At 38.5% G+C, this 13,899-nt stretch overlaps 1 protein-coding gene across 3 annotated transcripts in view; it reads right to left on the minus strand.

The window, feature by feature from the left end:
• Positions 1–13,899, minus strand: part of PCDH11X (protocadherin 11 X-linked) — a 429,361-nt gene that overhangs the window by 382,504 nt on the left and 32,958 nt on the right. For all 3 annotated transcript variants that reach the window (XM_019006551.2, XM_015626720.3, XM_015626722.3), the window contains exon 2: positions 1,670–2,253. In XM_019006551.2, coding sequence (XP_018862096.1) covers positions 1,670–2,209 — 540 coding nt within the window. In that variant the 5' untranslated portion in view covers positions 2,210–2,253. The remainder of the gene's footprint in view (positions 1–1,669; positions 2,254–13,899) is intronic.

The raw sequence follows: 13,899 nt of genomic DNA on the forward strand, positions 1-13,899 counted from the left end.
CACTCTGCTCACCTGAATGCACAGGCAGAAATAAGCTCAGCAAGCAGGACTGCTATTGTGATGATCTGAACTGTTGCTCATCAGGCACAGGGACTCCTGATTTTGCCATTTCCTACAGTTTTCCAACAATAACAGCACTTTTCTCTCGGATAACTCACATTTCTCTGTTCAGACTGGGTATTATTTTGCCCCATTTTGTGTGTAACCCTGGCTTTTTCATTATTTCCTACTCCTACTGTTATTTATTTAATATGCTGTTATTCAGTCCCCAAAATCTCATTTAATATGCCACACAAAGAACACTCTGTCCCACTGGATGCTTTTGCTTAGCTAGCTAAAAAACCCCCAAAACCCACACATGTAGGTATACCTACTCTCCTGTAAGCTAGGAAAAGTTTTAAAGAGCTTACTACAACATCTTCAGACTTTATATTAAGTTCTTAGAAAGTTTTAAGTTCCTTGGCAGCACTGAGAGCAGACAGATATGTGTGGCATCTTCTTTTTTTTTTTAATACATTTTTTTTTGCTAGCTAGCCAGAAATGCCCAGTGGGATGCAGTTTCCCAAAAGAGATTTTTAAGTCTTTGTCACTCCTTAGCACCCACACTGCCACAATTACTTCAGCTTCTGAGCAATTTGAAAGAGCTAAAAGGAGGCAGAGTTTTATTTTTATTAAATTGCTAGTAAGTACTGATATCAATGAATATCAGCTATCCAGACAGACAAGCAATATATTGGATAATATAATCTATATTCTTCTGGCAGTAAGGAGGGTCAGACTGATTGCTGAGCAGCCAAAACAAAAATAGTTCCCTATTAGAAATCAAAGGAAGTGAGGGCAATTTCAGCTCCCCCCAATAGTTTCAGGGTAAGTTTCTTTCCTGTTCTTAATTTTGTTTCAGTAAAGTCAAACGAAAGTGATCATTTATTTAGCAGTCACACTCTTGTTTATGTAAACATCACATTTATGTTATTCCTCTGTTCCCCTGTTACTCGCTAGGAAGAATAAGAGAAGCAAGAATATGAAATATCTGCTCTTACAAGGTCCCTGGCACTGCTCTCCTTGCATTCTTGCACATCTTGGAGCTGCTCCTGCCCAGCCATTACAGAGCTGCTCTGAAAAAAGGACTCCTTCCCTCTGGAACAGCTCATCCATGCACAGGTGAGCATCACATCACCTTCTGGGCCAAGTTCTACTGCTCAAGTCCAACAGTGGTGCAAGAGAGATATGAAAAAAAGGCCTCCATAAAAACAGGAGACATAAACCCAGCACAAAACACTTCTGCACTCGGCACTGTCGTGTCAGTGGCAATAAGGACTTTACTAATTACATTTGTAATGGTCCAGGAAGGCTGGCAGCCAAAGTGCACAAACACTTTGGATGCTGGTGCAGAGCTGGTGGAGATGTGGATGTTTCATCCCACTGTCACACAGTTACACAAGTGAACGTGCAGCTCCCCACATAGTGAGGCTGAGATGCACCAGGATGCACTCGGGGCTGCAGATTCACATCTTGACATGGACCTGCACTGTTCCACAGCTGCAGCTCACCCTCTTGGCTTTCTGCTTGCAACACACAGCTTTGGCTTTCTGATGGGCTGGTGAGGACGGCAACACTTGTGGGAGGACAGTAACACAGACAGCAACAGAGAAAGATGAAAGAAACCCACCTTGAGCAGCTCATAATGCTGGATACCGTTGACGCCGATGTCCGGGTCGATGGCAGATGGGACAGAGTAGCGGGAATTAATGGCTGTGTTCTCAGGGATAGAGATGTTAATAACTGTCGAGGGGAAAAGGGGGGCGTTGTCATTTATATCCTCAATTAGGAATCTGATCTTGACCAGTCTGAACACCTCGTCTGGCAGAACAGCCACCTCCACCTCGTAGAAGCAGCGGTTCTCGCTGAGGATGCCGGCGCACAGCTTCTCGCGGTCGATGCGGTTGGCAGCCGTGAAGATCTCCCCGGTGTTCTCCTCCACCCTCACCAGGGGCACGTCCCCAGTCTTGTACACGAGCTTGAACTGCAGCGGGGAGGACAGGGGCACGTCGGGGTCCAGCGTTAGGTTGAGATCCTTGAGCAGGTTGCCAATGAGCACATTTTCAGGCAGTTCTTCCCGCACGGTGTAATTCTTCTCCTGTGCGCCAGATTGGAACACGATGCAGGCCAACAAGACTGCCAAGAGGTAGGTTCCAGACAGCAAGTCCATCTCCAGAATGACTAATGAGTATTCGTGTAGAACACCAGGAGTAGCTGGGGAAAGGGAAAGGACAATCCTTTAAAAGTCACAGAATGTTGTGTTCCTAAAGCAACAGAGAGCTAAAGGAGCTCCTTTCCTACAACATGTTTGAAAGCCCCATTAGTAAAGTCACACTGGACTCAATCCTTCCTAAATACATATAAAATTCCTTGCAAAAATTTTACTTGAAATTTTTAACTAAATACTGAGGTAAGAATTTTAGGGCTGGATCATATTGAATGAAGAAATAAGTACAGGAATCCCCCATTACCATTGTGAGATTTTCCTTTGCTCCTTAGGAAAATCTCTTCCTTTGATCTCTCTTCCACATTGTCCTCATTTAGTTTTTTTGTTTCCTAAGAAAAAAGTAGGCAAGAAGTTTGCAAGCAACCATCTGCTGAGAACCAGATCTTTTTATACCTCTTGCTTAAATATGGGGATAGAAGAACACTTGTCTTAATTCTCCCCCCAAGTTTTTCACTGACAAAATTATGTAATGTTTGCTAACAACAACAAAGAAATCTGGATATTTTTAATTCAGGAACTTAAACTGGCAAGAAAATGTTATTATGTAAATGGAGTCTGGTGAACTTCAGCCAACAATGTGTGGAAATCTGTCTAGTGAACTGTAAAAATTTCATATAATTTTAAATTTTGTGAAGCCTCTTCATAGCACTCTGGAACACCAATACCTTTAAAGGGAGATACAAACTTGTTCTGCACAGAGGAAAAACTTTCCAAGCTGGTTCCAAATAACAATATATTCCCTCCTTGAGGAAATTTGCTAACAACCTCAAGAAAGGTGGAAGTGGAATAGGAGGACTTACAGGTACACACAGATATCTGTGTAGCTGCACAGAGCCTTCAGCCAAGAGTTTTTAAAAACTAAATCACTCTCTTGAACTCCATGTATAGAATATTTGCCTAATCTTTACATAATTCTGCCAGCCCAGAATTTAGGATCTGCTAGGATAGCATTTCTCTCAGGTAAATGTTCAGGAGTTCCATGTAAAGTGATTTTTCTCATAAATGAAATCTTAGCTCCCATCGGGTTAGCATCTGTTTCAAATATACCTGTGCTAACACAGCTCCATTCTCTTCACTGTGCAGGTAAAAGTGTAATTTTGTTTCCTGTCTCTCCTCATTTTATTCTCCCTGTCACAGCATAGATTGATTTACTTCTGCAGATCAAGCTGCAGTGGTTGAAGAAATTACTGATGCCAGTAATTGCCCGTTAGTTACTGCCTTTCAGCAGTGCCACTTGCAGGGTAATTTACAGTAAACCCTCTGATTTTGCAGTGAAACAGGTTAGGAACAATTAATATTGCTATTCCATTTAAACACTGAGAACTGCTTTGGCTTGGAAACAAGTGACAGACAAAGAACATTCCAGCTCCATCTGCAAGGTGGATCCCCACATCAGCACCATTTCACTGGACAGCGTCTTCTGGCTTCGTGATTATACAAAAGGAGAAAATGATACAATTTCCATGATTGTACATGAAATGAAAATGCTGCAAGTCCCCACTTATGGAAAAAGGCTTTGCTTCCTGAGTAATTCCATGGATCTGGAGGAGATTGCTGAGAAGGGGATGGCATTTCAGGGATTTCCTGATTTATCCCTGGGCTTCAGGGCTTCACAACATCCAAAGCAGCAACAGTGCAGGACCAACAGCTTTCTATAAACCATTATCATATCATATTCTAAATATGCAAATAAGGAAGAAGTCATCAGCAGCTCCTGATTACCATTATGGTAATGCCATGGTAGCAGTGTGAGCCTAATGAATGACTTGGTAATGGTGTACAGGTGTATTAGTTTGGCTCTTATAATTTTATTTATTAATTGTCTTATATTTCTTTAAATGTAGCTTCAGCAATCGTCACCCCACTGAAGTAATTGCCCACGTGCATTCCACCTGCAGAGCACCCTTATTTCAGGAAAGCACATCATTGTGTCCATTATTACTGAAATAAATAAATTTACATTGTTTCCTATGGAAAACACCAATAAAAGCGTATGGGTTACAGTGAAAAGTAGATATTTAAATGCTATCACAAAAAAAAAAAAAAAAAGAATAATCAGAATAGTTGCATGTTTTGTGCATATTACAAGGAAAAATTTTTCCATTTCTTCCTCTCTATTACAAATTAAAATGAAAAATAACACAGCAGGGGTAAAAAACCCTTCCAATTCTGACAGAATAATATCTCAAATTTACATTTCTGAGGGGAGGAAATGAAAAAACACAACACCATCCATAAATATAAACCAAATTCTAGCCCCTATCCCAAATTCTTCTATGGCAATACTGTTGCATTGCTTAAAAATGATAAACATATAAAAATATTGTATAAACAGGTATATCAATCTTCCAAATAAATACATTAAAAAATAGGTGGGTTTTTTGTTTCTTTTTTTTTTGCAAAGAAATATGAGGATGAGTACACAAATGCAACAATCTAAAGAGTTCATCAACAATATTCCTGAATCAGTTCTGAAAGTTGAGATCATACCAGGAGATACTTTATATTCAAACTAAATTCTAAACCTGTACCCCCAGTTTCATCTGCAGTCGAGTTTCCAGGGATTATAAAATAACACCAGCAGGACTCAAAGAGTTTTATAAGGAAAACTGCAGGGTGGAACTTGGCATAACATTATTATGCATATTTTTACTTACTTTAAACCAAGTTTGAATCATTTTATTGAAATCCTTTTTGTGTCATGGTAAAGAAAACACTTTAAAGCATGAAAAAACAGCAGAGCACAGATATAAACCACATCAGATACATGCTAACATGGTTTTTTGTGGTGTCTTTTGCTGTCACAGATTGTCCTGACTGACTAAAGGGTATAGACATGTAAGACAGTGTTAGTTTAGCAGGAAAAAACAACCAACAATGGTTCACAGTGCTTGAACTTCTGTACAACACACTATTTTTTAAAATAGTTTTCTTTCTTTCAAAATAAGCCCAGCAACATTTTTGAAGCTCTATTCCAGAGCTGTAGGCCTTTAAGGAGAAAAAAAAATAAATATCCCAACGTGACACAAGTTTGCTGCTTGGATATGGAGTAGAATATCTGATGTTGTGAGGAAAGTGTTGTTCTTCCAGAATCCTATTTATAAAGGCATCGCTGTACGTTGCCTGTCATTTGTGCCATAGCTCTGATAGGGATACTATGGCAACAGCAATGCACAGAACAGGAGCAAGAGGCACTTTCTAGCAACCAAAGGCATTTAGGAAAGCAGAGTGTTCCAGCCTGAGGAAAGTGCAGAAGGCTGAAGAGAGCAGCCCAAGTCCAAGGGACCTTTCGTGGGTTCCAGCACTCGCTCACGCTTTCAAGGCGGTTAAAAAAAAATAAATTAAAAAAATTGAGAACAAATCAAATTGTTTAACAGAAGGTAACACGAAGCTTGCCAAGCCATTTTCCCAGCTTTCAAGAGAATGCATTGCTGTCTGTGCTGTTGACTTCCCAACTAGGAAGGCAAATGGCCCAGATGGACAAGATGGAGGGGAGGAGGGGAAAAAGAAGTTTAAACTTGCTTTTCTTCATCTGGCTGTCTGTGCACTCAACCATACCTGACTTTTTGCCCAATACACCAAATATTAATGGTGTCATTTAAATATTAGTGCTGTTCATTATCATCTTCATTTAGCAGCTGTCAAATCACACCTTGAAAAGTAGAGAGAATATAAAAACTGTAACCACCCAATGGAGGAGGATGTGAAGGTAGAATCTAAATCTGTTCTTTAAACACAAGGCTCCATCTGGTCCCACCTGAGCAAGAATTTCCCTTTACCTTACCACAGAACTTGCTATTTCTTCCTTGAGATGATCTCAGAAAAGAATTAAAGGGGGTAGAAGAGTGCAGGTGTCCACTTCAAATTAGAAAAACACAATTTCCTGATACTTGAATTCAGATTTGGATTAGAACACAACAAACAAATGGTGGTGATATTTTTAAGTGCCATACCAACTTCAAAGAAAAAGGTACCATATTTTTAAAAATTAGAAATATTGAAGTCCAAAGCTACACCAACATCCAATTATTAAAATCATAGTAGAGAAGAAATCCTGAAAATATCACTCCCATTCTTATCTTTGTATTCCCCAACCTATTTTAATTACTTGGACAAATTTAGCGAGCACACCACACTTTTTCAATATCATATCCTTTTCATTTGCTGCTAATCCACCGTGGGCTCCTTAAATAGGAGTGTTCAAATCCCTGTATTAAAATGGTGTTTCTCAGAGCCAAAGATCCCCATGACACAGCTCCATCTGCCAGTCAATACCCTGATTATTACGTTATTTCACTGACAAGCCAGCTGTTTGCAATTCTTCCACTTCACTGGGGCTCCCTCCAAAGTGCCCACTGTCAATTAGGCAGCTCTACATGGATTTTGAATTCTTGGGCCACGCTGATGTGGATTTCAGCTTTGTTCCAAAGTGGGGATTTTTTGATGCTGGAAGTTTTGGGGTTTTTGGTTTGCCATAATCCACCGGCCTGGCTGCACACACTCTGCCACCACACAGCCCAGGCAACATTACAGAACTGGCTGGCTTGGATGAGACTGATTTTTAGAAAAGGTACAGCATTTACAGGTGTTTTACAGGTTTTAATGACAATAAGAAACACCACAGAGCTGTTGCCTGACAGAAATCTCCCCTCATTTTTTAAAGGCACAAATGCCACCAACCAAGCTGAACTCGCTGTCACGCTCCGTGGTGTTTCAAAGATAAATTATTTGCAGCCATCAATATTTATCCACAGGATCCACTCCCTACACAGGATATTTCATTATCATATTCAAAGAAAAAGACCTACCTCAAAGAGAAACAGACAATTTGTTATATTATCAGGCCTTTCAAATTCATTCCCTCATATGATTTTACTCTAAATCCACTAAGGGACTGATTCATTCTTTGATCTATTTTTTATGAGGGTGGTGGTACTGACTTCAATGAGGTTTCTTTAATTTGATTTTTCTTCAGTGATGAACAAAATGGAACTGGAAATTCTTATCACCAGGAGAAAACATCACCCCACATCCATTTAAGTCAACAAAAGAATTAAGTAAGTGAGAGGCACAGCTTGCTTACAGTTGCATGCTCTCCTGATTCAGTCTTCACTGCTTTAAAAATAGAGTGTTTTTAGTTCTTTTTATTGCTTTTTCATCATGGGGGGTAAGAAATGCTCTTCACTTGAGGAAATAAAAAGTTAATGACCAAAACACAGGTTCTTCAAGCCACATGAAGAAGCAGCCAAGGTGTGGAAAACAAGCAACTGATAAATTCTTCGATAGAATTCTTTATTCCTGATAGTAATATGCAACTAATAGGAAGAGTGTTGATTAAAACTTGTATCAAAATGCTGGAAAGAGTGAACAGAATTATAAATACACAATAGGCAGTGAGCATGCTGAACAAATTAAACTCAATCACATTGATATATGGCATAAGGAGTAATTTATTTTAATTGCAGCTAATTAATCCCTTTAAAGCTGAAGTCCCTTTTTTACTAGAAGAGTAAGTACAGTCCACATTTGGGAAAATGCATCTAGCAGCCACCCAGGAAATACTTTAAAAATATCCTCTAACTTATTTCAGAGACCTGTGAGAATATGCAGTGTCAAATTTATTTATATACCAGTGACACTAGGAAATGGTCCTGCTTTTAGCAGTGGAACATTTTTGCATTGGAGCTGCATAAAAGCTAAAGGTTGAGAACAGGAATCTTGGAAAAAAGGCTGAAGATTTCTCTGATGGCTATTTTCATTTTTCTTAGAAAGAAATAGTGGGATGCCTGAACAAATAGAAAAATAAAATAAAAAAAAAGAGTAAAAACACCCAAAAAAATCAAACCAAACCCAACATCAAACCCCCTACAAAGCTGCAGACCACTACAACTCCAAAGTGAACACAACATTGCTCTGCAAACTCAAATATATATTCGCTATAATTCAATGGCTGACTCCTAAAAACATCACAAAAATCAAGCTGTTAATGGTATGATTCATAATGTCATTTTCTTTGCACTTTATTTGTATGTTTGTACTACATGAATACATTTTACCAATCAAGTGGAAATTGCTCTGGTTTTGGTACTTGAAAATCTGTTCATGCCTCAAATCTGAAAATTAAATCTCTGCTAAAACAAACAAAAGGAAAATCATCTATGAACCACTGGCAAGAGATTCTGGGGCCACAATAAGATCCGATGTCAAACCACCTACGTGGCTGCTGGATGCACTCCAACATAAAACACATTTTTATTTGTTTAAAAATGCAAGTCAATCTGATTCCAGTCATTTGTGTCAAATCCTTTGGAATGGCAATTCTCGAGATCACCTGTTTCATACATAATGCATTCTGCATTACTGCCTTGCGGCCAGTTAATAATTTTTGTTTCTCACTGGTAAAATCCACATTTCAGAGTGTCCACTAAAGAGTTCTGGTAGTTGTGAGTCAGGGCAGGGATGTTGTTTTATTGTTAATATTGCTAATATTGTATACAATATTGTTAATATTGTATTGTATTGTCTACAACATTGTTAATATTGTATTGTATATTGTCCTGCTTACTCCAAACACAATTCTGCCAACAGCCCACACATCCCATGAATTCCAGAGGAGCAGGAATCAGTCACCTTCCAACCCCTTGAGTTCCACACAAAACCACAGCAATCTACTTCTCATTTAACCATTTGTGAGAGCAGAAAGCACCATTCCCAAGATTTCTAAAAAGAAACAAAAAAACTAAATATATTGTTATTTTTTTTCTTTTTTTTAAAAGTCATTACTTAAAAGGAAAAAAAAAATAATATTATATTTATATTCTGTAATTCCTGTTAAACTCAGAATAAACTCCTGTTTCCTGAAGGAGAAAAAAGTTCTTTTGGGTGCCAGAATAAATGTGTTGGACTCCAAAAGGACGTCTAAACTTTGCTATTTTTTCATCAGTTTCTCTTTGCCTTAGCATATCCAAGAAAAAAGAAATCAGGGTTTTTTATCCAGTAGCAGTATAGCTGCTCATTTTCATATGGGATTTTTGTTCTTTTTAAAGATATCTTGAATGCAAATTAGAATCAAAACTATAAGGTTCTAGTCAAGAGTTTGAAATACCAAATAAATTGCATATTCTATACCTTACATCTATCTCAGCAATTAACAGCCTAATCACCACGTCTGCCCAAAGTTGTCACAAACAAAATATGGATACCATCCATGAGAATACATCTTTACAAATCAGAAACTCAACTCTGGGAGCTCCAGGAGTACCATGAACTTGAGAACTAATTGCACATCTTGGAAGGAATTTTCTCATCATTTATGGATGGGCCCCAAGCAGGGAAGCAATCAACACATTTTTTAGCTAACTGGCCCTATCTAAACTCACCACATGAATAAAACATGGCAGTGTGCAATAGGAAACTCCTAAGAGAAGGTGATTGCAGAGGAAGGCTTTTCCAAGGACAGAACAATATCAGAATTTGGGTTTTGTATCAGAGTTTTTGGGTTGTACCAGAATACAAACCAAAAGCAGAAGATGAGCAAATGCCTCTCCCCTCCCTGCCCTGGGGCAGGGTGGTTCTTCCCCAGCTGTCCTGTCATAGGGAGGATTCTCACTCCCTTCCATGGTCCTCAGGCAGTTCCCAGGAAAAAACATTTCTTTTCTGGTCCATGAACACAAAGATAAATCATCATCTTTAGTCATGGAAGTGATGGGAATTGCTGCCTGCCAGTGGCAGCTCCTCAGCTGGTGGCCAGATAACAAAATAACAATAAATAACTCTTTAAATAACAAAAGCAGTTCTTTCATTTTATAGCTTACATTCACAAAAAAATGTAAGGTCTTTTCCTCTGTTATCATAAAAACCAGAATGACACTGGAAACATTCTTCTGTTCTGGTGAAACACCTCCCATCCTGACAGATCCCCAAACTGCTGCAGAGGCTGGATTGCTTCTCAAAGCAAATTCTGTGCCAGAGACAATTCTACACTGAAGTGACTCTTGAAAAGGGACTGAAATCTCAATCATCCCATGGAGATGATGGAGCAGAGCTGTTTTGATGTAGGAGAAAGCAGCTACCAAAAACTAGTCAATCTACCTGTACAAAAAGTACTCAGCAAGAGGAGTCACAAAATTGGATAAAACAGAATTGGATAAAACAGAATTAAAAGGATACTTTAAAATGTGTCACAACAATTTGTTGTGCAGGGCCCAATTCTTTCAATTTTGTTTTACCTGTATAGTAAATATGGTTTAAAAAGTGGAGGTTCTGGTCAACAATGAAATTGATTCAAAGCCCACTGAAAGCAGTGGCATCTTCTCCAGGTTTTACAAAGTTTGCTGGAACTAGAGTTCTGGAAATAAAATTCCTGAACTTAAGGAAAAAGTTAAGTTGCCTACACACCTCAACAACAGAGCTTTATTAAATATTTGCATGGACTGCTATGTGCCAGCATTAAATGCTTAATTTTATATTTTATTACAAAGGTCAGGCCATGCTCTTGAAGCCTGTCAAGATCTTCAAGCCTGAAGATGGTAAAGCTGTTGTTTAACAAGTTCAGAAAACTTTAAACTTGATTTTTAACAATTTACCCAGCGCCATAAAGTTCATAAAGACACTGCAGCTCCTTCATGGACTGTACTCAAATAGTGGGAAATGTGGTATTTTTTGGGTTTTTTTTTACTGTTTTCCCTTCCTCCTCACCGAACCCTGTCCAATTAAGCTTCTGCAAATTAGACAAAACATTTCTGCCTGGAAATCTGCATTTCCATTGACTCAGTGTGGCCAGCTTACTGTCAGTGACCTCCAGACACAAGTGATGTGCACAAACTCAAGCTTGTCATGGAGAACAGAGAAGTTTGGAATATTTGGGGTGCTGCTTTCCATCCATCCTCCTTCTTCTGACACAATGCAATAGGATAAACAGCTTCAAAAGGTAATGATGAAAAAAAAAGAAAAAACTAATGAAAAAATGAAAAAAGATGAAAAAACTAATGATGAGAGCAGTGTGCATCTGTGGGTCAGAGTCCTGCAGGTCACCATGCTCATGGAAAAGCTTTTAAAAGTCCTACTGAAGCACGTTTTCCCACCCAATATCATGGGGCCTTGATGCATTCTATCATTACTGGTACATTATACTGAACATTTTTTAAGAAAATCACATATTAGTTCTTGAAAGCAGAAATTACTTGAGGAGAAATTTTAAAGGAGTAGTGTGATTGCTGATTCAAGTTTCCAATAGATACATATCTTTCTTCCTCTTTTTTGTGTAAAAGTCGTGTTTCTACTCCACAAACCCAAGTGAAAAAATCATTTTGCTATAAATGGAGTGGCCTCTCCACTTGGTAACAGCTCATGATTCAGATGTAAGTCAGAAAAGTCAAAAAACATCACAAAACACAAACCAGTCTATGAGCTAAAAAAAATCCAGCACAGAGGATTCTTGAATAACGTGAGGTTGTTCAAAATATCACTTGTAAGTTTTACTGTGCTCCACATTTTGGTCACTTTGCCCGTTTCAAGAAATTAAAAATGGCCAAAGACATTTTGGATATTTCTGGAAATTAGACATTTGTATTAGGTTTGTAATAGAAATGTCATGCAAACACAACTGATAGACTGCTCCTTTACATCAGCTAATTATGCCTACAAATCCAAGACCTGCCAAGAAAATTGATGTTTTCCTTTCTACACAGAGGTTGTTTTGAATCTCTTAAACAAGATCAACACAAGTGACACAAGGACATAATTGTATGTTGCCTCACAAGATGGAAGAACAACAGTGACAAGATTAACTGCTCCATCAATTACTGGTATAAGGAGCAGAAATATTGATTTGTGATTAAATGAATTGAGAAAATAATAACATTTCAAACCTTTAACATCTGATGATGTGTCAGTCAGAAATCCTAATGATTTCCAGCAAAATAAAAGCTCAGAACTTATTCACATCCTGTGTAGTAAAGAAAATTTGGTGTTCTAAGATCTGTTAGGATTCCAGGTGTGTGGAATATAAGATATCTATTAAATGCACCACAGCAAAATTCCCTAAGACGAAGTTCTATTCAGGTATAGAAACTGGAAGTATTAAAGTGTTGTGGTGTTGAAAAGCAGACACAATTCCCATTGCAGCTTCATGGCGCTGGTCCCACATATAAACTAAAGTATATAAGAAATACTGATTTTTTCAAACAGACCAGTTTGAAAGATCTATTTTCCTGCTAAAATTCCTCTGTGTTTTATGTGATGCAGTACACCACACCTATTTTCTGATATCCAGGCATGATGGATTCCTACAGGCAGTCTGACATCTCGCAGTGGTATTCCCCTGTCCATCAGTAATTTGTTCACTGCTTCTCCCACCCTAGTGGCAGGACATTTGTGTGTGACTGTGTGAGTGTGTGTGTGCCACCTATCACAGATTTCTTGTCTCTTTTTGGCAGAGTTGGAGGAGGAATGTTATTTCTCAGAGCAGCATGGATGGATGCTGCACCGCTTCAAATGGAGAATTGTTCTCTGTGGCCTGAGGGATCCTGCCAAGTCTGCTTTCCTTGAAATCAGTTCAAGAGATTCATGCTCAGATTTGGCTGGAGTAAGGAGGAATACACTTTTTGATCAAATCACGAAACAGCAAGTCCTTACATTTCCTCTTCTATTGGGATACAATGTTTTCTTGGAGGAAAAAAACAACAATTAGACATTTTCTTGGAACACACCACATTCTGCCATCTATTTGCTGGTGTGTTCTGCTCATACTCAGAATAAAGGACACAAATATCAGATGGAAACATCCTTCCTGTCCTAGAAAAATATGACCAATTACCTGAATCCATTTTTTAAATTAGTATGATTTCAGGAGAAAACGAAACATGTAATTACACAAGCCACACAATGCCCTTTCCTGTACAATTAGAAATCAGTGCAATGGGGCTTTCTCTTGCTTGTTCATTTATCTGCTTTAGAACAGAGGCATTAGGGGAATTCAGTTGAAAAATGCGTGCAAGATAAATTTCCAAGCTGATGACCACAGGAGTGTTGTGTGGAATGCAGATTATGTTCATGCCTTGCTTCAGACACATCCTCCTCACGTGGTCTCTGCAGAACAGCAAAAGATTGAACCTTTCTTGACCACTAATATCCTAAAATTCTACCAATGGTCAATCAAATGATCTTTCCAATCTCAGCCATCTCATTAGTCCTGCATTTGACCTGAAATAAAGAAGCTCATTAATCACACTGAAATCATTCCGTGGTTAATCAATTCAATTCAACAGCAAAACTATTTTAATGTATGCCTGTTATTAAAATTATTATTTCATTACATTTTAAATGAATAAAATAGATAGGTTTTTGTTTCTTTTAAAGTTCAACAGCCAAAGATCAAACTGAGCCATCACCACACATCTACTTAAAAAGAGTCACAGAACAAATGAAAACCTCAAAATTGCTGAAAAACACAGCTTAACATGGTTTTGTACCAGCACAGGACTCAGGTGGCAACACTGGGAGACCACAGGTCTTGTCCAGCCCTCTGGAACTCCAAACCAAACCAAACCAAACTGAAACAAACCCAACCCAACCAAACCAAACCAAACCCAACCAAACCCAAACCAAACCAAACCAAACTCAACCAAACCAAA

The sequence above is a fragment of the Parus major genome, chromosome 4A (assembly GCF_001522545.3).
Source record: "Parus major isolate Abel chromosome 4A, Parus_major1.1, whole genome shotgun sequence".
NCBI lineage: Eukaryota > Metazoa > Chordata > Aves > Passeriformes > Paridae > Parus > Parus major.